We start from the raw sequence: 25,510 nt of genomic DNA on the forward strand, positions 1-25,510 counted from the left end.
CAGTGTAAGCTCCTAGAGTAGAGGAGGAACCCAGACTTCAGGGTCAAAAGACTTGGGTGAAGATTCCTATCTCAGATCAGTTGAATAGCCAAAGGCAAGTTAGTTAAATTCTTTGGGCTTGGTTTCCTCATTCTAGAAAAGGATGACAAGAATGTTTCAAGATCTTGCGAGGTTCAAATGAGGTAACTGTGAAAGTGCTTTGTAAAATCACTTGCTGGTTATAATGTAAGGGCAAACATGGTGTCTTACTCATCTGTATACGCCTAATCTCCCAGCAGTACCTCGTGTTTAGAAGACACTTTTATAGGTATTGGCTGAATGATTGAATAAGGAGGAAAGGAAGTCAACAGTAAACATTTTATGTCATCAAAAAAATGAAATTGAGAAAAATCTTCCAGTGATTTTTAGTACCTGTACGAATGTGTAGAATTCTTGCCTCATGGATGGAATAACTTCTAAATGGCTTCTTAAATTGTTCAATTGTAAGACCTCTTGCATAGTTATCCTTTCCTTCTGTAACTAATTCGCTCAACAATTTCTTTTCTACCCAGACTAGCTAGTCAGTCAAACATGTGTTTCTGATATGCTGAGAAGGAATAGAACTGAGTACTGGACTTAGAAATAAAACAATAGACATATTACTTGCCCAATAAGTCTTTAAGTCAACTAAAGTGTTTGGATGAGGAAATATTTTAATTTTTAACCAATAATTTGTTGTACTTGGCAGTATCAGGGGCACTTTTTAAAAAATAATTTTTTTCTGATTATGAAATCACACATGCTTATTAAAGAAATAGCTGATATTTCTAGAATCTAAAGTTTGGCATACATTTTCTTCTTTCACCCTGTGACAACTTAATGCTTAAAATTCTCCAAGCCAGGCTTCAGCAATACGTGAACCGTGAACTTCCAGATGTTCAAACTGGTTTTAGAAAAAGCAGGGGAACCAGAGATCAAATTGCCAATATCCGATGGATCGTCGAAAAAGCAAGAGAGTACCAAAAAAACATCTATTTCTGCTTTATTGACTATGCCGAAGCCTTTGACTGTGTGGATCACAATAAACTGTGGAAAATCCAGAAAGGGATGGGAATACCAGACCACCTCACCTGCCTGTTGAGAAACCTGTATGCAGGTCAGGAAGCAACAATTAGAACTGGACATGGAACAACAGACTGGTTCCAAATAGGAAAAGAAGTACGTCAAGGCTGTATATTGTCACCCTGCTTATTTAACTTCTATGCAGAGTACATCATGAGAAACGCTGGGCTGGAGGAAGCACAAGCTGGAATCAGTATTGCTGGGAGAAATGTCAATAACCTCAGATATGCGGATGACACCACCCTTATGGCAGAAAGTGAAGAAGAACTAAAGAGCCTCTTGATGAAAGTGAAAGTGGAGAGTGAAAAAGTTGACTTAAAGCTCAACATTCAGAAAACTAAGATCATGGCATCTGGTCCCATCATTTCATGGCAGATAGATGGGGAAACAGTGTAAACAGTGACTGACTTTATTTTTTGGGGCTCCAAAATCACTGCAGATGGTAACTGCAGCCATGAAATTAAAAGACGCTTACTCCTTGGAAGGAAAGTTATGACCAACCTAGATAGCATATTAAAAAGCAGAGACATTACTTTGCCAACAAAGGTCCATCTAGTCAAGGCTATGGTTTTTCCAGTGGTCATGTATGGATGGGAGAGTTGGACTATAAGGAAAGCTGAGCGCCGAAGAATTGATGCTTTTGAAGTGTAGTGTTGGAGAAGACTCTTGAGAGTCCCTTGGACTGCAAGGAGATCCAACCAGTCCATCCTAAAGGAGATCAGTCCTCGGTGTTCACTGGAAGGACTGATGTTGAAACTGAAACTCCAATACTTTGGCTGCCTGATGCTAACAGGTGACTCATTGGAAAAGACCCTGATACTGGGAAAGATTGAGGGCAGGAGGAGAAGGGGATGACAGAGGATGAGATGGCTGGATGGCATCATCGACTCAATGGACATGGGTTTGGGTGGACTCAGGGAGTTGGTGATGGAGAGGGAGGCCTGGCGTGCTGCGGTTCATGGGGTCGCAAAGAGTCGGACACGACTGAGCGGCTGAACTGAACTGAACACTGATCTAGCAATGGCACTAAATCTCAGTGAACTGAAGAAGTGAAGTTAATTGTGCATTAGAACCTTCTGAATTTATTTGAAAAACATTTCAGAATTCAGCACCTTGGTCATTCTCTGCTTTTAGCCATTTAGAAAAATTTCTTAGAATTTAGCATCCCCAAAACCCCTTTGAGTGATATATCCAGATCTACTGGTTTGTTTGAATTGAGAGTTGGCCTTAGACCAGCGTTAGCTGCTTCTCAGAGAGTCCAATGACTGATAGAAAAAGATTATTTGGAACATGTTGATAAAATAAATCTAGACTTAACTTCACTCAAGATTAATCATTTAATTTTTCTCATTTACTTTCTCATTTTTCCTGTGTAGCTGGCAGGATCTTAGTTCCCCAACCAGGGATCAAACCTGTGCCCCTGCAGTGGAAGCACGGCATCCTAACCACTGGACCACCAAGGAATTCTCTACTCTGTCATTACAGAGGGCACATAATTCCAACATTTGAGATGGTCTGAAACCAAAGAAAAGGCTCTCTCTCTTTCTTTACAGCTGTAGATACTTATGTATGCATGCGTGCTCAGTCACTGTCATGTTTGACTCTTTGTGACCCCATGGACTATAGCCCACCAGGCTCCTCTGTCCATGGGGTTATTCAGGCAAGAATACTAGAGTGGGTTGCTGTTTCCTCCTCTAGGGGATCTTCGTGACCCAAGGATCAAACCTGTGTCTCCTGTGGCTCCTATATTAGCATGTGGATTCTTTACCACTGAGCCACCTGGGAAGCTCACTTATGTATACACCAGACCTCAAATCTGTTTTCTCTGCAGTTGAACCAGAACTGGCTGACTCCTCTTTGCCCACCTCTTCCTTTGATAACTCCAGCTAGTCTTTGTGAATTTTTGTGATCTTGCGGGTAATTAGTTACCTACTTAGCCTTTAGAGGAGATTTCTGCCTGCACTTGGAGTGACTGTTGAGTTGGGAAGCTGTTTTTCACATAGCAAATTGGAAACCTTTCCTCCCTTTCTGCCCCTCTACCTACTGTTTGCCACTAGGAGATACCATTTGGGCTTATAGTTTGCCTCTAAATTTTGCTTGACTTTTTCCTTATCCATAGGCCAAGTTGTGTATTGATATGGACAGAAGAGGTGGAAGAAATGATTGGCTCATTTGATGATAGAGTCTCCTTCTTCACCCCCCCCTTTTTTTAATTGGAGGATAATTGCTTTACAGAATTTTGTGGTTTTCTGTCAAACATTAACAAGAATCAGCCATAGGGACACCTATATCCCCTCCCTCCCAAACCTCCCTCCTATCTCCCTCCCATCCCACCCTTCTAGATTGTCACAGAGACCCTGTTTGAGTTCCCTGAGCCATACAGCAAATTCCCATTGGCTGTCTATTTTACGTATGGTAATATAAGTTTCCATGTTGTAGTCTCCTTTGATATAAATCATCTTAGTTAGAAACTTAAACCTCTTTTGGTTTCCATTTTCATTTTGTCCACTGTCGAGCCCGTACTCCTGAGATCTGGTGAAGGGGGAAGCAGGGTCTGTTGTCTTCCTTAACAGATTGCTTTGTTCACTGTGAGCTCAGTCACAAAGTGAATGTTAGAGGTTCCTGTCTGAATCTGGAAAATGTGAGGTTGTAGTAGATGTGGGGTAGCAAGTTGGAGGGAAGAATGCTTTTATTTATTTTTTAAAATTTGAATTTAAAGAATTTTTTATTGAAGTATAGAAGAAAGCTTTCAAACATGACCTTAATAACTGTGTTGCTGGTGAAGATATCATGGAGGTGGGGATAGGAAAGCAGACTGGATAGAGTAGTCAGGAGATCTAGGCTGATCTTAAATCATGGTCTGAGACCATTGATTGCTAATAGAGCTTTATGGGGCAAAGAAAATAGTCTTATTGTTATCTTAGTTCATTTCTTTGAGATTTGTTTCACAGATTTATCTTTTAATGTTTACTTTATTTAAACAAATTTGATTTTGATTATGAGATGTTTACAGTAAGAGTTAAAAATCTGTGGGAAAAGCTTAGTCATACTTTTTTGAATCTTGTGGGTAAATAGTCATGTTGATGTTTATAGTAGTTTATGTGCATAGAAAAACACTCATACTACTTCAGGTGCATTCAACAAACATGTTCTTAAAGTGGTGAATGGGTTATGCTTAGTGTCTGCAGGAAGTATGAGGAAAGAGTGAGTGGTATCTTTATGGCCTCTTCTAACTTGGGTTTTTCAGCTACTGATGAAAGAAATGCCCTCTCTAATTTTCAAAAAGAGATCTTAGGTATTTTTAAGTTCATGTGATTCTGATCACTTTAAGGTGTCTGCCGATAGAGTGGTCAAAAGATCCTCAGAATTTCCTTCCACTGAGTGGCCAAACAGGCTGTTTTGTATTTTGCTTTGTATTTATTGCTGCCATAGTATCTGCCATATAGTGCATGTGTGTGAAGTTGCTTCAGTTGTGTCGATTCTTTGCGACCCTACAGACCTTAGCCCACCAGGCTCTTCTGTCCATGGATTCTCCAGACAAGAATACTGGAGTAGGTTGCTATGCCCTTCTCCAGAGGATCTTCCCAATCCACGTCTCTTATGTCTCCTGCATTGGCAGGCGGGTTCTTTACCACTAGTGCCATTTGAGAAGCCTTCAAGTACGCATTATTAAATGTTTGTTTTGCATGATATTTATCAGAAAATTCCTCTAAAAGCACATCTATCTTTTTGATCTTAAATTACAGTAATGACAGAATTGGGAGGGGATTCTAATGAAAGAGGGAACTTAAACCCTGCCTCTATTATTTAAATGTACTTAATCATTCGTTTATTAATTCAGTGATTTATTATTTACCTTACTGGACACTGGACTTACAAACTTGAGAAAGATCTGGTCCCTGTCATCAAAGTTATAGTGCAATATGATAAGCAATGGTAGAAATACAGGGGGCCCAAGAGGCACAGAGGATAGGATGGGGTATCAGGAAATGCTTTCCAAATTAAGTGACTCAAGTTGGGTTTAGAAGGATGAATAAGAATTAGCAAAGCTATGAAGGGGAAGAAGAGTGTTCTGCATAGTAATTAAGCATATATGAAGGCAGAGAGAGTTTAACATTTAAATATTCTGAAATACATCTTGGGTTCCCTTTCTCTTTGACTCAGTACATTACTGCTGACTGCTTGAGTCACGCAGGTCCCGGTGGACCTCCTGGAGTGGAGGCTGAACCGTGGCAAACTCAGGCCTTGGCAGATGTGTGGATGTGCACTTGTGTGGTGGATGTAGAACCTCGAGCTGAGAACAGGGGGCTCCTTTGGAGCATGAGCCTCCCACAGGGCGCTCTTGGGATGCCTGTCCCGGAATTACCCAGGGCAGTAACAAAGCTTTCTTTTCTTCCTTAAACCAAGCCAGCAGGATGGGATGTCTGCTAGCCTTTGTGTTTGGAGCCAGCCAACAAACATACAGTGACCAGCACAATGGCATTGTTGGGCTTCAGTGAAAAGTAGGTCGGGGCCCAGGCCCTCCTCTGCAGAGGGCCCATCCAAAGAACAGAGGTTGGACAAGCCTCTGATTTGACTGTTTGGTATTGATGCTGGTTTCTGATGGGCTTATGACTTACTTTTGGTGTGTAAGATTATAGGATTTTTCCCATTGTTTCTATCAACACCTCTACTTGGAGTCTCTGAGTTGCCTTTGACTCTTTTCCCTCAGTTCTCATATCTACCACTCAGTTGCTAAATCCTTTAGATTCTACCTGTGTTTGTTCCAACTCTAGCCTACTTTTTCATGCCTGTAATAGCACTGTGAATCAGGGGTTTGGTCATCTCTCATCTGGGCTGATGCAGTAGCCCTTAAACTGCCCTCCAGGTCCTTCTCTCTCTCCTGTTAACACCATGAGCTTTCTAAAATGTAGTTTCAGTCATGTATTAGTCTCCTAGGATTGCCATAACAAAGCACCACAAAGTGAGTGGCTTATGATGATACAAGTTTATTCTCTCATAGTTCTGAAAGCTTGAAGTCTGAAATCAAAGTGTTGGCAGGGTCGTGCTCTCTCTGAAGGCCCTAAAGGAAGAGCCTTGCCTCTTCATGGTTTTTCTTGGTGTTCCTTAGCTTGTAGACACATCACTCAGATCTTTGCCTCCATTGTTACCTGACGTTCTCCTTGTATGTCTGTGTCTCCTCTCCTCTTTTTGTTAAGATATTAGATTAAGGATCCATCCTACTCCAGAAGGACCTTATCTTTACTTGATTACATCTGCCAAAGACCTTATTTTCAAATAAGGTCACATTCACAGGTAATCAATTCATTGAATCTTCATAACTTTATGGGTTAGTTTCTATTATTATTCCCATTTTATAGATGAATGTTAGAGAGTAACCAACCCAGGTCACACAACTAGTCAGAGGTGAGATTCAATCAGAGGCAGCCTAACTCTGCAGTATATGGGCTTCACCACTATATTGTACTGCCTGGCTTCACTTTTTAACTTCATTCCTTCTCCCCTGCTTATACTTCATGCAGGAAAATAAAAAAAAGAGGAATAACTGCTAATCGCTGCACTTGGTGTTCCTTTTGCATAGAACGTCTTTATTATTTCCAACCCTGGATATGGGCTTCCAGGAAATAGAACTGAATCCTCAATGAGTGATTAGCCAGGCCTAGTGGGAAAAGGTATTCCAAGTAATGGGGCCAGCAGTGTGCACAAATGTGCAAGTAAGCAGGGATCAGACCCTTATAAGCAGGAGTGAAAGACTTTGTATGACATGCTAAGGCTTGTGGATTTTATCCTAAGAGTAATAGGGCATCAGTGAATAATTTTAAAAGGAGAATGACTTAAGGTTGGCATTTAGGAGGTTAATCTTGGATATATTAAGGAAAATGGATTGGAAGGAGGGCCAAGTCTATTCAAGATGTGAGGAAAGAAAAGAAGACTACTTAGAAAGCTAGTAGAGTAACCCAGGGGAGGAATGATGATAAGATATTAATAGTGGAAAGAATGAGTTGTGTACTGTGAGCTAAGCTAAGCATGTGCTAGACATGTTAATACTTTGTATATCTTATCTCTTTTTATTTTTCCTTGCCTTTGATTAAACACCAAATCACTTTGGTTCTACCTCTGAGATGTCTCCAGATATTAACTTCTTTTCCATTCTTGCTGCCAGTCTTTTTCAGGCCTTTGTTACTTCTCACTTGGATTCCAGAAGCCTCCTGACTCTTCTCCCAGCCTCAATTCCTGACCTTTCTGTACAGTTTTTACATTACTGTTAGAATGATACTTGTAAACCACATCTGGTCATTGTCCTGGGTGAAAAAAATTGTTAATTTTTGTGTCATCTCTACTAGACTGTGAACTAAAGGCAGGGATTGGCCCCACTTAGTTTTATGTTTTCACGTCGTAGGTTTTCAGTGTTTCTGTAGGTGTATAGGTAGAGGTGGGTGGATCTTCCTCGGGACAACCCCGCTAGTTAGGTGGCAGCAAATGATGTCTGTTAGTGGAATGGCACCACATTCATCTGCCTTAGGTAAGTGCCCTAGCTCTAGGCTATTTGGGTAGATTTTTTACAAAGGAATAATAATTCTTAGAGTTGATATTTTCTTTAGTACCTCTCTGAATATGCCTTTGAACTACTGTTCATAGATAAGTTTGTTTGATGATAGATATCAGTACTTTGATAATTCAGAGTTAAGAAAGGGTAACCATTTTTTCTTGGTCTTCTGACTGGTTATGATTGGATGAGATTATGATTAGAATCAGCAGGAAACGAGAACAAGAGTCCTGGGTGTAATGCATGTTACCTCAGGGAGAGGTAAATATTGCCTAGTCCTGCTCCAGAATATTCTTTGTATGCACAAGTTTATGTGTCTGTCTGTGTCTGAGTGGTACCAGCAGACTGTATAAGGCATATATGGGAAGAGCCATTCTCAGCCTTTTAGGATCCAGCTCAGATATTACTTTTGCTCTGAAACTTTCCAAACTCCTCAATATCTATTTTTATACCCCAAGTATTTACCTCTGCTAAAAGGTTATTAGTATTATTTATTTACCAATGTGTCTTTCATGAACTTCTTTACGGTATAAACTGAGTATTTATATACCCACATTTACTATGTGGATGGGACTCTTATAATCACTGGGGGATATAATGTTGATGTAAATGGACAAGTTCTTACTCTCATATGGGGGAGGTAGGAAGGGGAGGAGTGCTCAATAAGTGTTTGGAGAAATAAACTGATATTCCTGAGTGGCGAACTGAGTGTGTACTTACCTGTTCCTTTGATAATTTTCTAGAGTGTTGGCATATGATTTTTTACATACATAGTAGTATTGTTCAGTCACCAACACATATTTGTCTATTCAGTGCCTTTTAAGAAAAAAGTCTTTAATGAAATCAAGTATCACACAAATGAAATTAACATTTTATTAAACCATCAGGGGGAGAAGCAGGTTTTGGTGTAGGTGAACTTGGGGAACAGTCACTTAGAGGTATTAAGTCCCTCTGACACATTTGATTGGCTGATATTATAGTTTTGTGAACTTGAAAGTTAAAAAGAGCAACAATAAAAATTATAAAATCTTCTCTCTCTGGTAGGTATTTAAATGTGTTGCCAATGCCTTCGGTTGTTTCGTAGAGCTCCCAAGGGAGTGGTCTGGAAGAAAATGAAAGCAAAGCAGCTGTTATCCCCAGCCCAGAAAGCTGGATGTGCGGGGACAGTTGTTCTTGCCTCTGCTTCCCACAGAGGGATTTGTTCAGAGCACACACCAGCTGAGTCTGCACGCGGCGTTGCTTATGGGGAAGTGGACGTTCCGACTAATGGGCACATAGAGTGTGTAGAAACTTCGAAATCTTCCTTGTTGGCAGATCTCAAACTTCCTTTCCTCATACATGCAAAGGTCTTGAGACATTGAGACGTTGTGGTTTCTGAGAGCCCCAGAGGCTTATCAGCCCCACCAAAGTATTCACTGAAGGCAGGCAAGGGAAATGGGCTGCAACAATAAACTCCATATGGTTTCCCTCTCTGGTCCTGGGTTTATGCTTTTTTCCATCTTGTCTGGAAAAATCAGAGCCTAATAGCCAGTGTGATTCCTCACCTTGTCTCACCTCTCTCCTCTGCTCTCCACCCTGTGGCTTGGTCTGTGGATTTCTCAGACTTTCAGAGACGTGGCAGGACAGAGTAAACATGCGTTTGTCTGAATCAAGAGTCCTGGCTTACCCTGGCCCACAGAGAGTACACATACAGGCTTTTTACCAGTCTTTTCTGCCTGGCCCTCAGTAGGAAACCTGAGTGGCTCCTGGAGTCAAGCCTTCCATGTCACCCTGTCATGGTGCCAAAGAAGTGGACTATAACCTTGTCATACCTTTTTTACTCTCAGAGCTAGAGCAATTTGTCGACATGATTAGCCGTCAGCTTCATTGCCTCTCTATAGCTTGGAAGTTGCAAGTTCGCTTTCCTTTTGGCAAATGGACACCTCAGATGTGAACCATGAACAAATTAACTGGAGTGAAGAGACTAAGGTGCTATGCTAATGCTGTCATTATGCTTTGTTTTGAGATTTCCAAAGGTGGATTATCAAACAAGATGAAGCAGATCAACAGGTTTCCCTTTTGAGAAATTTGGTGTATTTTTAGCCATTCTCTCTGCCTTGCCAAACCTGATCCACTTCATCCAAGGATCTGAAGTGCTGCCTCATGCTGCCCCCAACTGGTTCTTTTTGGTACTCATGTTACCACATCAGAGAATCTAATATATGAAACTTCTATTTTTTTTCTTAGCATTTTCATGTATTTGTATTCAATTCTTACAATAACATCGTGAGGTATATGGATCATGGGTTATCATACCTATTGTATAGATGGGAAAACAGAAGGAAAGCCTCATTAGTCGATTTGTCCAAAGTAAAATGGCTGTTAAGAGGCAGAGTTGGACTAAAATTCATATTTCTTGTCTTCTCTCCCATTAGGTTCCCTAGTCTTTTGTAAATCCAATATCACCCCCCACTCCAAAATGGTATGAAGTGCTTATTTTTAGGCTTAGAGGAATTTGCCCCTTTTTCTTCCTTGGAAGGAGGAGGGAAATAATACATCATGTGAGGTTTGAGTAAATTTATGAATTTAATTGAAGAAAAATTTTGAGCTCCTGTTCTGCATGAGGCTCCCTGGTCCAGGTGCCATGGCCTCTAACTCTCCAATTTAATATAGGGGTAGACTGGAGCCAGACTGCCTGAGTTTGAACCCTGGCTCTGCTGCTTAATAACTGGGTAACCTTGAGCAAATTGCTAAACCTCCAAATACCTCTTGTAAGATGAGAATAATAGTACACTTACCTTTAGGGTTTTGTGAAGATTAAATGATGTAATTAATGGTAAGTCCTCAGAGTAGTGCCTGGCACAAAGTAAGCACCAACTAAATAAATACTAGCTGCCGCTGCTATTGTTGTTATTATTATCATCTCTGTATGAATAGGCTTATTTGCTCTTTGAAAAAAAACAACAGGGCAGCTCTTTGTGGGTATGTAGGAGTGACAGACAGCCAAATTTCTTGAACGAGTACATCTTCATGTAGTTTCCATTTAGCCTTGTCTCCTACTCACTCCTCAGTTCACTTTGATCTTATTCTGGTCTTAACCACTTTACTGAAACTGCTCTGGCCATGGTTGCCAGTGACTTCTTATTTATTTATCTGGCTGGATTGTGTCTTGTGTGGCACGCAGCATCTTCTGTTGTGACGCATGGGCTTCTCTCTGGTTGTGTCCCATGGGCTCCAGGATGTTGGCTCAGCAGGTGAGGCACAGCGTGTGGGATTTTCAGCTCCCAGACCAGGGATTAAACCCTCATCCCTTGCATTGGAAGGCAGATTCTTAACTACTGGACCACCAGGGAAGTCCCGCTGGTGACTTCTTAGAGGCAAATTCAGTGGACACTTTTCAGGCTCATCTTACTTGATCTGTAGCATTTTGATACTTTTGGTCATTTTCTCTTTTGGAATGTTCTCCTTCTTTGGCTTCTGTGGTGACATTCTTGCTTGGTGGTTCTTCCTCTGCCTGCTTCTGTAAATGTTCCAGTTGTTTGGGATTCTGTTAATTTCCCACCTTACATGTTAACCCCTGGGCAATCTCATACATTCCTTAGCCTCAGTGACTACAGCTGAATGTCATTGCCTCCTAAATGTTAGTCTCTAATCCAGATTTTGCTCCTAAACTTCAAACTGACTTGGTATAGGGTATCTCCACATGCCCTTAAGCCCAGCATGTCTTAGTTGAACTCCCTGTCTTTTAACATTGCCTCTTCTAAAAACCTCCTTTCCCTATATTCTGGATATTTAACAATGGGACACAGGGGCCAATAGCCTGCGATCAACCTAGGAGCTTTTCATTGTTCTCATCCTCCTCATCAAGGCATTCATCAAGTTTTTTTGACTTTGCCATCTAAAATCTTGAATCTTGCTCTGTTCCAATGCCTCCACTATTGCTTAACTCAGGCATTCTTCCTTCACCAGGATTATTACAATAATTTCCTAACCTATTTTCCCTTCTCCATATCCTCCACTCTAATCCATCCGTCTACCATTGCTGAAATAATCTTTTCCTTAAAAAGCAAGTATGAACATGTTGCTCTTTGGCTTTAAAGGCTTCTTTTGTTCCCTATAGACAGGATAAAGTCCATATACTCTAGCAAAGCATATCAGCCTCACTTCTCATGCACTCTGGCCATACTGAGTAAATTAGTTTCCTGAATACACCATGCTCTTAACCTATAACTTTATGTCTGCTGCTCCCTCTGTGTGGACTTTCTTTCCTGCTCCCCCAAGTCATCCTTTGAACTCCTCAGTTCCTTTGTGCAGCTTTCTCTGACATGCCTAGATTGAGTCCATACCTTTATCCTTTCTGCTGTCGTACCTGTACAAAGCTATCTTTTAGCATTTACTACATGGTATTGTTTGTCTACATCCCTTAATAGATTGTGATCTCAAAGGAAGGTGCAGCATCTGCCATAGTGCCCGGATGCAGAATAACTGCTCAGTAGCTTAAAAAAAAATACAGTCTCTGTCTTCTAAGTGTTTACCCTCTAGTAGTTTTACCCCCACCCTAAATGTTGCTGACAAATGGTAGCTGGGTTTTCCTTCTGTTTTGCAGTATATCAACTCTGGAAACCTGGAACAGTTGCTAGACAGTAACCTGCATTTGCCCTGGACTGTGAGGGTGAAACTGGCTTATGACATAGCAGTGGGCCTCAGCTACCTTCACTTCAAAGGCATTTTCCATCGGGACCTCACCTCTAAGGTACGAAGGCTTTACTTGCACAACTCTTTGAGACACTATCTTCCATTTACCAAGAAAACTACATTAAGAAACCAGTCATTAATGAGCTTCGGAATGTTGGAGATCTCTTATAAATTCAACATTTAGTCATGGAAGATACAGCTTATTACTGTGTATAGCTAGTCCTTGGAAAGCCAATCTTGGCTCACAGCAGGTTCCTTTCATTGTTGAGTCCATCAGCACATACATTTTGAGAACCTTTATTCTTGGTTTCACTCACTACTGAATGTGTGTTGCAGGAATAGATGGCATGAGAACACCTAAGAGATTCTTGCCCTTTAAGGGTGACAGCAGTCAAGGCCGTATGGGAACCTGCCTCTTTGTATTCTCTTCCATGGTTGCCAGCACGGGTTCTGTGATTTTTAGTCACTTGAGTACAGGTTTTGGAGGCCATAATGTACTGACCCATTTTCTTTCTGTGTGATTGAGTTTCTGCCATCCTGCCAGTTCCTCTTTGGCATCAGCTGGTCTCTGTAGTATTCTCTTGCTGTCCAAATTGCTGTGTGATCAGGTTAGAAAAGAGTTGCTTTTAGAGGAAGTTGGCTATACTACAAGGCAGACACCTCAGGGCCAAGTAGCACAGGATACCACATGACAAGGCTTATATAAATAGTACTGTTTGTACTACTATATATAAAAAATAGATAACCAGTAAGGACCTACTATATAGCACAGTGATTCCACTCAATACTCCATAATGACCCATGTGGGAAAAGAATCTAAAAAAGAGTGGATATATATATCTATATATCTATATAATATACATGTTATATAGATATATAAAACTGATTCAGTTTGCTGTACAGCAGAAAGTAACATAACATTGTAAATAAACTATTCTCCAATAAAAATTTTTTTAAAAATAGTACTGTTTGACCATTGATGTGGGAACTATAAATCATCTCATGTAACTTGTGTTCAGAAGCTGATTTAAAAGTCTCCTAGGGAGGTATATGAGGCTTCCCAGGTGACTCAGTGGTAAAGAATCCGCCAGCCAGTGTAGGAGATGCAGGAGACATGGGTTTGATCCCTGGGTTGGGAAGATCCCCTGGAGGAGGAAATGGCAACCCACTCCAACATTCTTGCCTGGAAAATCCCATGGACAGAGGAGCCTCCCATGGACAGAGGAGCCTGATGGGCTACAGCCCATGGGGTCACAAAGAGTCGGACACAACTGAGCAACTGAGCACACACACATGCATGCAGGGGAGGTGTATGGAAGTTTTATACCTGTCCAAGAATAGCAGTCACTTCATTCTGCACCCTCAACATGTATATGTACATGCACATACATGCATATACATATTCATGCAGCTCTTCTGTCATCGATGAGGGGTTAAGGAAACCTGTTATAGGAAAAAGTTTGCAAAGGGAACAAAAGCAGGCTGTGCTCTCAGAGCCAATAGACCTAGAGCAGTGAGTCCCTGGCTACCTCCCATTAGAATGGTTCCGGTGTTCTAAACAGCAGTACTGTCCCCCAAGGGACCCTGGCCATTGGTTTGTGACTACTACACAGAAAATAGCTTTAAGTAGTGCTTGTAGGGCCCTAGGTGTGGCAATGCCATTTGTAGTCAGCTGCATTGTTACTGAAGAAACCCTAAGATTGGTGGAATCTGGTGACCAGCTGAGACCTAGTTGTGAGAAGTCCTTTATCTTCATTGGTATAAGCAACAGCTAGACAGCTGGGGGAGAAGGCAATGGCACCCCACTCCAGTACTCTTGCCTGGAAAATCCCATGGACGGAGGAGCCTGGTAGGCTACAGTCCATGGGGTGGCTAAGAGTCGGACACGACTGAGCGACTTCACTTTCACTTTTCCCTTTCATGCACTGGAGAAGGAAATGGCAACCCACTCCAGTATTCTTGCCTGGAGAATCCCAGGGACGGCGGAGCCTGGTGGGCTGCCATCTATGGGGTCGCACAGAGTCGGACATGACTGAAGCGACTTAGCAGCAGCAGCAGCGGACAGCTGGGAGCTGGAAGGTGGTATCTTATCCCTTCATCAGCCTCTTCTCCCTCCTTAGAATGTTTTAGAAAGTCAAGACTTAGAAAACTGCACCTGTTCCTGGCAGATGGGTGGGGTTATATCAACTTAGATACTATCTTAAGTTGATGGCATACCCTTACCTTGGGCATGCAACTAAAATCAAATTGTTGCTTCCCACTCAGAGAGCATCATGTCTTCTAACATGGAAGGAGGTCATGACCAGTTATCTATCAATCACACAGATATTTCCTACACACCCACATGAATGTCTTCTGTGCCTGGCACCATGCATGAAGGAATATTCGAGAAAGATAATTTCTGACCAGAGATAGTCTGTTGAAGAAGAGTTCATAGCATTTTATAATTAAGTGTTTAGCTATAGACTATGGGTTTTCAGAGAAAAAAATTGGTAGACTAGGGTACCTAGGTTTTCTGGAGGAACTCATCATATTCCATTCTGTGCCCCCAAAATATTTTATCCCATTGTGCTAGTGTGGTTCTGTCTTGGATTGTCATATTGTATGTGTTGTAAAAATGACTAACCTTTTTGGATCTATAGGGTAAGACCACTATCCTTTGGTTTTCCTAGTTGATAGTGGGTGTTCCCATGTCAGTTGGCTTGAGATGAGAAACTAGGAATTTAGGAGAAAGAATTCTCTGGTATTATTGGGTGTACTTTCTTGGGTCTGAACTTTGGTCTGAACTTTAGTTGGTGGTGAGAACGAATGACTTTGCAACCGGGAGACAGGCTGGGAACTACACTTTAGGGAATCTCAAATTGAAGAAAAACAATCAAATTTTATAAGCCAGACCATCCAATTTGAGAGACTATATTTATTGCCCTTTTATCCAAATGTTTCAACTTCACAGTGTTGCAGAGAATAAGGAGAGGTTGTATGTTCACACCTAGACCAGAGCAGCCCCACCCAGGACACCTGTGTGGTGGTGACAGTGACCCTAAGAATGAGAAGCCCAAGGGAAAAATAAGGCTAAAGGGACAGAGTAGGGCTTTGAAATTTCCAGATTATCTCCTGATTGTCAGCCTTGGGTCTGAGTTTGATTTCTTTAAGTGCAATAAAAGGTTTACTTATATTTTAGTGTGTACACTTCCAGTTATTTGATGGTTATACTGTGTCTGTGTCTCCCATCAATACATGAGTTTCTCAAGTGCTGCTCTTATTCACCTTTTTCCCCTAGCACCTAACATAGAGCCTGTCCGAGTAGAGGCTTCCTGGCCTTCTTTCAGAAAATGTGCTTGATGGCACAGAGGCCAGAACATCTGCTTGAGAACTGAGATTTTGAGTCCCAGATCCTGTTTTATTCCACCTCTTTAAATGACTTCGGTGTTCTTGGGCCCTTAGTGTCCCTAAGCTATTGACATCAGCCCTGGCTTCTCAGACCAGAGCTAATAAGAGGGATTTAAAGTAGTGGGAGTGTGTTTCAGGTGGGTAAACCAGGACAGAGAGAAGCATATGCCATTTTCCAAATGATCCTGGGCCTAGAGTAGTGGCAGAGAGGATCCTAGTTTCCAGAGTGCCTACTGAAAGTAGTATTGCCTTTGTAGAATTCACACATCAGTGGTTACTACAACACTGTTTTCAAGAATGAAAAGTCTGTCAGATATAGCTGTTCAGTCTAATTTTGTAACTGCTTCTAAGAAACAGGCTGATTTAGGTTTGTGCAGTGGCAATGCTGATTACTTAGAAGGAAATGGGAGGTTGTGTGGCTTTAAAAACATTCAGTTCTTGAGCTCCATCAAGAAATGGCAACAGCCGCATGCAGGCTAGAAGTGGTTGATACAATTGTATGTGAGCCTTGCTCTTAAGGGCAGCTATGGAGGGCTCTTTGTTTGTTTGTGATGGTTTTTGCCATACATCAGCATGCATTGGCATTAGGTATACATATGTCCCCTCCCTCTTGAATACCCCTCCCACTTGAACGTCCCTCCCAGCTCCCTCCCCATCCCACTCATCTAGATTTTCACAGAGCACTGGCTTTGGGTTCCCTGTGTCACACATCAAACTCAAGAGAGCGGTTTCAGAGACTGAAGAGAACATGAATTAGAAACAGAGTTGAATGCTGGAGGATGTAGAGATTGTGTGTTAGGGCACTCTGTAGTCATTTTTTATAATGAAAACCATCAACAGCCTTTTGGAACCACTTATACTGTGCTATTAGAGGAAATAGAAATTACTGGAACCTAATCTGTACCACCCATGGGCTCTGAGTCAAGTTGGAGATACAGATATATGAGCAGATTACTTCCCAAGAACTATGGAGAAGGTATAGGATCATATGGTGGAACGGAGAGGAAGCGACAGGACACATTATAGCAAAGCAGATAATCTTCTCCAAGTTGGACTCTAGTTGTCTCTGGGACATTTAGGAGGGCAGTTCAATCTCTGATCTCGCTGTGCTGTGAAAAGAAACTTTTAACCTTTCTTGAGATATAGAATCAGTACTTTCTTTCTAACTGGATTTATGGAGTGAATTTGTTGGGGGTAAGGGGAGAGAGGTGTTGGCACACAGAAAGCCATTTTTTGTTGTTATAGAAATAGCTTTAGCTTAGAGCTAATACTTACAAATGGACCTGGCATTTCTCTGTTTGGGTGGCTTTATTCAGTGCCAGTACAGACTGTGTAGCTGTTCTAGGAGACCTCAGGATCTACTCTCAGGTGTCTCTTCTCACCCAGTTCTGAAGGGTCTATGCTGGCTTACAGAAATGCATTCATGGCCACCTTTTGAATCTCTTGTCAGCTTGGTCCACATCATGGAGAGTCGAATGTATGATTAGTGTGTGCCTTTTCACTTGCTTTCAAAAGAAGCTTCAGCCCTTTGTCAGACTTTCACATGACAAACTTTGGCCGAGTTCTTTCTGTATGTCTGTGCTAGGTTAGAGATATAGAGATGAATAGGAGGATCATTCCCTGCCCTTTGAAGAGGCAGACATGTAAGTCTCTCTGCTACTGTGTGATGTATTATAATAGGAGTAAGGACAAAGAGGAATGGGAGCCAGGTGGCAGCAGTGCCTGGGCTCCTCTTTGAACCAGAAAAGGTCACCTCTCACCTCAGGGAAGTCTGACTGGGCCTTTCTTACATCTGCTGCTTACTCCAGGCATACTTTTGAATAAAGCATTCTTCAGCTCGATTTAATGGACTTTGTATCCTGCACAACCTAAAAATTGGTCTGGATTCTTCAGAACTCCACAGAGGTCTGAGTTCATATTTTGTCCTCTGTAGTCTGTACTGTGGCCATGTCCAAGTTGGGTGAGAAATGCAAGCATTACAGTAGGTGCCCTTGGATTAATCAGCTTTGGAGGTGGGGGCTAGCATCCCAGATGAAGGAGTCTTACTGTATTGCCTGCACAAACAGTGCTGCCTTCTCCATGCGTCTGGGCCTCTGCTTCTGTCTTAAGACTACACTGTTCCTGCCATAGCTTTGCTGTCTCTAGTGGAAAGCTTTTCAACCAGTTTTTCTGGAAAGGCCAGAATCATTAGAGGGGGATCCCATTAGAATCAGGAGACCTGCATCTTTACCGGTCATAGTTGTAAGCTTCACTTTTCTCGTCTTAAATGTAAAAATCTCAGATCTGCCCACCTGACAAGGTTGTTTGAATCATTTGGACTAATTTATGAATCAGTCAGTTCAGTCGCTCAATCGTGTCCAACTCCTTGCGACCCCATGAACCGCAGCACGCCAGGCCTCCCTGTCCATCACCAACTCCCAGAGTTTACCCAAACCCATGTCCATCAAGTCGGTGATGCCATCCAACCATCTCATCCTCTGTCGTCCCCTTCTCCTCCCTCCCCTAATCCTACCCAGCATTAGGGTCTTTTCCAATGAGTCAACCCTTCGCATGAGGTGGCCAAAGTATTGGAGTTTCACCTTCAACATCAGACCTTCCAATGAACACCCAGGATTGATCTCTTTTAGGATGGATTGATTGGATCTCCTTGCAGTCCAAGGGACTCTCAAGAGTCTTCTCCAACACCACAGTTCAAAAGCATCAATTCTTTGGCGCTCAGCTTTCTTCACCGTCCAACTCTCACATCCATACATGACCACTGGAAAAACCATAGCCTTGACTAGACGGACCTTTGTTGGCAAAGTAATGTCTCTGCTTTTAAATATGCTATCTAGGTTGCTCATAACCTTCCTTCCAAGGAGTAAGTGTCTTTTAATTTCATGGCTGCAATCACCATCAGCAGTGATTTTGGAGCCCCCAAAAATAAAGTCTGCCACTGTTTCCACTGTTTCCCCATCTACTTCCCATGAAGTGATGGGACCAGATGCCATGATCTTAGTTTTCTGAATGTTGAGCTTTAGCCAACTTTTTCACTCTCCTCTTTCAGTTTCATCAAAAGGCTCTTTAGTTCTTCACTTTCTGCCATAAGGATGGTGTCATCTGCATATCTGAGGTTATTGATATTTCTCCTGGCAATCTTGATTCCAGCTTGTGTTTCTTCCAGCCCAGTGTTTCTCATGATGTACTCTGCATATAAGTTAAATAAGCAGGGTGACAATATACAGCCTTGATGTACTCCTTTTCCTATTAAGGTACCACACAGATAGAAGTAGACAGTCTTTCCCTTGCACAAGGGGCTAGGAAATATTCTCAAGGGCACTTCGCTCTTAAGATATTGCTGCTTTGCTGAATCTTTTAATATATGGCATACAGTCTATAGCTATAGGAAGGGACTATAGAAACAGACACTTAGGTCAAATGCTAAGGTTAGAGGGAAGAGAATGCAAAGGATACCTTGGAAAAGGATATTGAACCCAACCTGAGGGTACAGAAAAGACTTCTTGGAGAAGGTGATGCCTGAGCTGAATCTTGAAAATTGAATTCTATTTAGTAAGTATTGTGTGTGTGTGCTTAGTTGCTTAATCATGTCCGACTCTTTGTGATCCCATGGACTGCAGCCCGCTAGGCTCCTCTGTCCATGGGGATTCTCCAGGCATAAGTACTGGAGTGGGTTGCCATGCCCTCCTCCAGGGGATTTTCCTAACCCAAGGATCAAACCCATGCCTCCAACATTGCAGGCGGATTCTTTACTGACTGAGCCACCAGGGAAGCCCTGGTGTGCGAGACCTGGGTTCAATCCCTGGGTTGAAAAGTTCCCCTGGAAGAGGGCGTGGCAACCCATATTGTGTGTGTGGTGGGGTTATATTCCAGATTAGATCAGATGAATAGCATAAACAAAGGCATAGAGACATAAACAGTATGATATGCAGACTGTGAGGCTGAAGTGGTAGGGGATAAGAATTGAAAGCAGAGGAGTCTGATCATATACTATCTAACTTGGATTTTATCTTCTAGATAGGAAATGAAGAACCATTGTTGGCTTCTTTTAAATAACAGCTTTTTTGAGATATTACTCACATAAAATAAAATTCATCCTTTCAAAGTATACATTTCAGTGGTTTTTAGTATATTCAGTTATCACCACTATCTAATTTCAAATCTTTTCATTGTTCCAAAAGGAAAACCCCATGCCCTGTTCTCCCCTCCCTTCAGCCTTTGGCAACCACTAATCTTTTTTCAGTTTCTATGGCTTTGCTTAATCTGGACATTTCATAGAAATAGAATCATACAATATATTATTGCTGGCTTTTAAGTAGGTGAGAAACAGAGATTCGCATTTTACAAAGATCATGCTGGCAGAAGTGAAGAAGGTGGATTATGGAGATCAAGCCTAGCCTAGGCTACAGAGACCATTTCGAATATTGCAGTATTCAGAGGAAGACCTGAATTAAGGCAATAGTCATGGGGATGAAAAAGGAGGGGGCCATTTGAAAACATTTAGAAGCTAAAATTATTTGGAGTTAAGAGTGGAAAGTCTAGATGAATCCCAAGTTTCTAGCTTAGCAAACTGGGTGGAAAACGGCAGTACTAGCTGACATAAAAATACAGCTAGAGATTTAGTTTTAGGGGAAAAAGATGAGTTCAGGTTTGCATGTATAGAGTTCAGTGTGAATAATCCAGATGTCATCCAGATATAGACTGAATGTGCAAAGCTGAAGATTGAGAAATAAAGGTCAGTGCTGAGGATATACATTTGGGAGTCATCAGCACAGAAGTGGTAATTAGAAACGAAATGCGGAATAGTCTCCACAATAGAGCCCAAGCTGTAGGCCTAGGAGAACCCTGAGACTGTCGCCCTTGGGGGATGGGAGGAAGGGCCTGCCTTAGAGTGTTCAGAGTAGCCAGAGGTAGAGAAGGAAATCTATAGTGTCACAGAATCCAGGAGAGAAGAATCAAAAGCAACAGAAATAGCCTGTAATTAGCCTTTGATAGCTAGTCTGTTTGCTCTAGGGCCACAATGGCTTAGTCTCTACATGCCCAGCATTGATAGGATTCCTGAATCATATATAAAAATGCTGAAGGAAATAATCAGCAATGTCAACAGGGAGAACACTTCCAGCAGAATCCAGTGAGAAGAGGTGGGAAATGAGGAAGTAAAAACAGCAAGTGTTGCCAGCCAGACTTCACTAGTCTAGACCCCACTAAGAGCAGGCTCAGGAGTTTATTGAAAAACCCCATAGGAGCTAATCCTGGTCAGGGTTCCTCCCCATTTTCCTTATCACCTCAGATACAGATTCCTAAAGTTGGCTCTTTTGGTTTTCAGTATTCTATAATTGTCTTTGGCTCCAGTGCCTGGCTGCTGGCTATGGAGAAGCTTTAAGAGAGGCAGGGTTCACATTCCAGATCAGAGGCAGTCTGGGCTAGGCAGGCTCACCCATGTTGTGGGGCCCTGATCATCCCTGCCTTAGCCATCTCTCAGCGGCTCAGAGAAACTACTGTGAGTCACTTCTTCCTGGATGGTTGGTCTACAGTGAGTGTATGAGAGGGCTCTCTGAATGTGAAGATGGAACAGAAATTGAACAGCTTTGATAAGGGCAGTGTACCGGCCATGCTCTGTTCCTTACTGCTGCGCCTAAGCTGAATTTCGCAGGATTGTTTCTGAGGGCTGTAAAGCCAATAGTAAACAGGACTTTAGACTGATCCTTGGAGACAGGAGCCTGAGTTGTTGATGAAAGAGGAGGAGGAGGGGAGGAAAACAAGCAACAGATCTGAGTCGCCACTGCCTCACAAGCCAGTGCCCAATACCCTAGACTTTGGCTGTCTAATAGACAGGCTGGCTTAGAACCCATCTTTTCATAGATTGTAAATTCAGGGAGCTGGGGTGGGGGTTGTGGATTGCTGAGCCAGGGGACTGGTGGAAGGGCTAAAGCCAGGACAAGCACAAGGACAGCCCTGCTTAGAAGCCAGAGACAGTTATGTCTACCAGGAAACAAGGGTAGTAGAAGACGTAATGAAATGACAGGCTGTTTCCAGCTCAGAGAAAGAGAGCATAGTGTGATCACATCAAGGCCAGAGTAAGAGACTAATTTGTACCTGATGTGAAGTAACCAGGTGACTTGGCAATGCCTTGGCAACTATGTGCCAAGGTGAGGAAGAGGGAGGGCTGGTTTGGGTGATAGAGGGCCTTGCCAGTCCCAGAAATGTCCCTGTGAGCCAAGGATCCCTGCTCTCTGCTGCCCCTGGAGGAAGGGGGTGGTGGTGGAATGAGGTGCCTCCTGAGCCAGAGTGGTGTAGGTCTATTTTGAATGATATTTGGGGAGAGCTCGTGGCTGCTTTATGTTTAAAGTCATTTGGGTTCATCCTTTCTCTGGAGACAGCAGCATTTGTTCAACAAGCTTGTCTTGAACCTCTCTCATAAATTGAATACTGTGAGGAAGGAAGGCCCAAACCTGAATTTTCCCGAGAGGCTGATGGCCTCTCTGCTAGGCTGTAAGAGGAAGTGGCAGAGAGGAGTTAATGGAGTTGAGATGAGAAAGCTGAAGGTGAGAACTGGAGAGGTCAGGACTGGAAAGGCAAGCTTACCTTGCTGCTAAGTCTCTTCAGTCGTGTCCGACTCTGTGCGACCCCATAGACGGTAGCCCACCAGGCTCCGCCGTCCCTGGGATCTCCAGGCAAGAATACTGGAGTGGGTTTCCATTTCCTTCTCCAGTGCATGAAAGGGAAAGTGAAGTTGCTCAGTCGTGTCCGACTCTTAGTGACCCCATGGACTGTAGCCTACCAGGCTCCTCCGTCCATGGGATTTTCCAGGCAAGAGTACTGGAGTGGGGTGCCATTGCCTTCTCCAAGCTTACCTTAAAGCACCCTAAATTTTCTGAGGAAAAAAAGAATTGGGAGAACATTCCAAATGGAAACAAAGAGTAAGAGCAAAGGCAAAGGTTTGAAGAGCCTGTTCAGGCTTGTCTGTAACAAGTTTGGATGAAGATATGTACATAGGGGCTCCAGGGGCTCAGATCACAGAACAGAGCCAGATCATGGAATTTTAATGCCAGAGGAGAGGGTGGTTGTGATCTTGTGGGCAGTGAAGGTTTGTGTAGGCTTGGGCACTTGTCCTGTGTTTACATTACTTGGCAAAGTCAGGCCTGGTCTTTGAGTCTCTATGTTCTGAGGGAAGAATGAAGGGAGGCCAGGGTCTGATAGGCTGTCTTCTTCCACTAGATTGTAAGCTCCAAGAGAACAAGGGTTTCTGTTTACTGTGGTATCTTTGACACTTAGAACCTTGCCTAGCACATAGGAAACAAAAATAAGTATTTGTGTTTGGAGCATGGTATGAATCCTAGGGCAGCCACCCAAGATCCAGGTCTAACTCATCTCACATGGCTATCAGAGCCCCACTGGGGTCAGCCCAAGAGCATGATTTCACCAAGAAGCAAAGGACAAGGTACCCTGTGGTAGTAGGGAGGGGTGGTGGGAAACTCTGTGGCTGGCTGGCCCCCTCTTCTGAGCCACAATGTCTTCTTCTTTGGGAACCCTAGAACTGCCTGATAAAGAGGGATGAAAATGGTTACTCTGCAGTGGTAGCTGACTTTGGCCTGGCTGAGAAGATCCCTGATGTCAGGTGGGTAGCCCTAATGGGTGCTGGGGTCACTGAAGGGACTGAGGCAGAGGGAAGACTCCAGCATCCTCTTCAGAGGCTATGACTTGGTCACAGCCCAATCTCAGCTCCCTAAATTCAGTCAATTCTGGTGTGCCCATCCTTGGGGAAGAGAAATTCCCAATGGTCAGATCTCCCATTGCACCTACCAGTGGCAAGCTCATTTTCCATACAATTTCATCCCACAGCACGGGAAGTGAGAAGCTAGCTGTGGTGGGCTCACCCTTCTGGATGGCACCTGAGGTTCTCCGAGATGAGCCTTACAATGAAAAGGTGAGTCTGGGGAAGGTGAGTCTGGGGACCTCAAGGCCTGATTCTCTGTAGAATCCATTCTTAGCATAAAGTGTCCTGGATCACTCTTCACGTATGGGGTAAGGATCTATATCCTTCCTGCAAAATCAGCACTGGTACCTGTCAGCTGCCCAGTGAATGAACTGAATGAAATATGGTCAGTATTTTATTCCACTTGCCTGATGGCTCAGTGGTAAAGAATCCCCCTGCAAATGCAGGAGATATGAGCTTGATCCCTGGGTCAGGAAGATCTCCTGGAGTAGGAAATAGCAACCCACCCCAGTATTCTTGCCTGGGAAATCCCACGGACAGAGGAGCCTGGTGGGCTACAGTCCAGAGTCACAAAGAGTTAGACATGACTGAGCAACCAAGCACATGGTCAGTAGGGCCCAAGCCTGGACTGGTGAACATGAGAGGCAGAAACCCCACCTCTTACCCCCTTGAGAGGGAAACTGAGATCTCACTACCCACCAGGCGGACGTGTTCTCTTATGGTATCATCCTCTGTGAGATCATCGCCCGCATCCAGGCTGATCCAGACTATCTTCCCCGAACAGAGGTGAGCTCCAGGATGGGGATCAGTGCCACTGGGATGGGGCTGCTTTCGAGGCCATGGAATTTTTTATTTTCTTGGGTGGAGTTCCTGGAACTTAGTCTGTGGCTTCTTCTCTGGGGCAATTCTTCACCTCTCCTAAGCAGGCCAGGATGGGTGGAGGGGTTGATGACTTGTCTACCCATGTCCCTGCTCCTTTCCCACCATACCCATCCACAGAATTTCGGGCTAGACTATGATGCTTTCCAGCACATGGTGGGAGACTGTCCCCCAGACTTTCTGCAGCTCACCTTCAACTGCTGTAATGTGAGTATCTTTTTCTCCCAGGCTTTGGTTGGGGCTGGCTGAACCCTGTTCACCTGGTTAGGACCATAAGGAGAGGCTGCTTAATTAGCCTCATAATGGACCTCTTTCTCAATGATGAGTGGCAGTGCCTATGTTCCTTCCTCTGGGCCTGTCGGACTCTGGCCCAGAGCCTTGGACCAAGGAAAGAAAAATTGCTCTGTATTATCCAGTCCTCAGCTTGTAATGTAAACCTACTACCCCTTTTCTTGGATATTGATGGAGCTTTGGTCAGGTTTTAGTTGGACCATGCATTCAACTGATCCAAGGCCCATAAGAAAGGCTCTTGTTAGCCTTTTAGGTCTGGGGCTGCACCTACCAGTTATGACTAAGGGGTAGCTGGGACTGGTCCACGTAGCTTCCAGAAACATGTTAGCTGCAGAACTCAACAAAGAATAGACCCAACCAATGTGAACACCCCCTTTTGGAGGGTTCTATGCCAAACAAGGGGACGAGACATAGAAAGGCTGCTGATAGGGGAGGGTACTAGACAATAGCATCTTCCCTGACCTTCACTCTGGGGCTGAGTCTTATGATCCGGAACCTTCAGAAAAGATCTCTTAGATACATATCTGACTCTTAAAAGATGCCAGAAACAGACTCAAATGCCATCCTCGGGATGGAAGATAGGAGGTCAGGGCTAATGGCTGGTGTGGATGACTACAGATGGACCCCAAACTACGCCCATCCTTTGTGGAGATTGGGAAGACCTTGGAGGAAATTCTGAGCCGCCTACAGGAGGAAGAGCTGGAGAGGGACAGGAAGCTGCAGCCCACAGCCAAGGGTAAGAGATGAAACCAGAATGTCCAACCTGACCCCATGGGCGGATATTAGGATGGTGAAGGGTGAAGGGGCTCCCCCTCTAGAGCTGTGATCATAGGATCCCATGTATAGAAGAAAGGCAAAGAAGCAGGGGATGATGGGAAAAGTCCTGGAGCTCTGCGCTAGCATACCTCCTCCCT

At 43.3% G+C, this 25,510-nt stretch overlaps 1 protein-coding gene and 1 long non-coding RNA gene across 6 annotated transcripts in view; one reads left to right on the forward strand and one right to left on the reverse strand.

Moving 5' to 3' along the window:
• Positions 1–25,510, forward strand: part of TESK2 (testis associated actin remodelling kinase 2) — a 141,747-nt gene that overhangs the window by 114,441 nt on the left and 1,796 nt on the right. For 2 of the 5 annotated variants that reach the window (XM_081488654.1, XM_081488655.1), the window contains 6 exons: positions 12,210–12,380; positions 23,245–23,327; positions 23,552–23,636; positions 24,129–24,212; positions 24,426–24,512; positions 25,215–25,332. In XM_081488654.1, coding sequence (XP_081344780.1) covers positions 12,210–12,380; positions 23,245–23,327; positions 23,552–23,636; positions 24,129–24,212; positions 24,426–24,512; positions 25,215–25,332 — 628 coding nt within the window. The remainder of the gene's footprint in view (positions 1–12,209; positions 12,381–23,244; positions 23,328–23,551; positions 23,637–24,128; positions 24,213–24,425; positions 24,513–25,214; positions 25,333–25,510) is intronic. The other 3 variants (XM_081488651.1, XM_081488652.1, XM_081488653.1) reach the window with 2 other exon arrangements.
• On the reverse strand, positions 8,508–12,015 carry LOC145505794 (uncharacterized). Its single transcript, XR_014053296.1, has 2 exons — positions 10,426–12,015; positions 8,508–9,943 (listed from the first exon to the last, which is right to left on the reverse strand). It is a non-coding gene; the product is annotated as an uncharacterized LOC145505794 (long non-coding RNA).

Source organism: Giraffa tippelskirchi, chromosome 5 (assembly GCF_054371585.1).
Source record: "Giraffa tippelskirchi isolate mGirTip1 chromosome 5, T2T-mGirTip1v1.2.pri, whole genome shotgun sequence".
Lineage (NCBI taxonomy): Eukaryota > Metazoa > Chordata > Mammalia > Artiodactyla > Giraffidae > Giraffa > Giraffa tippelskirchi.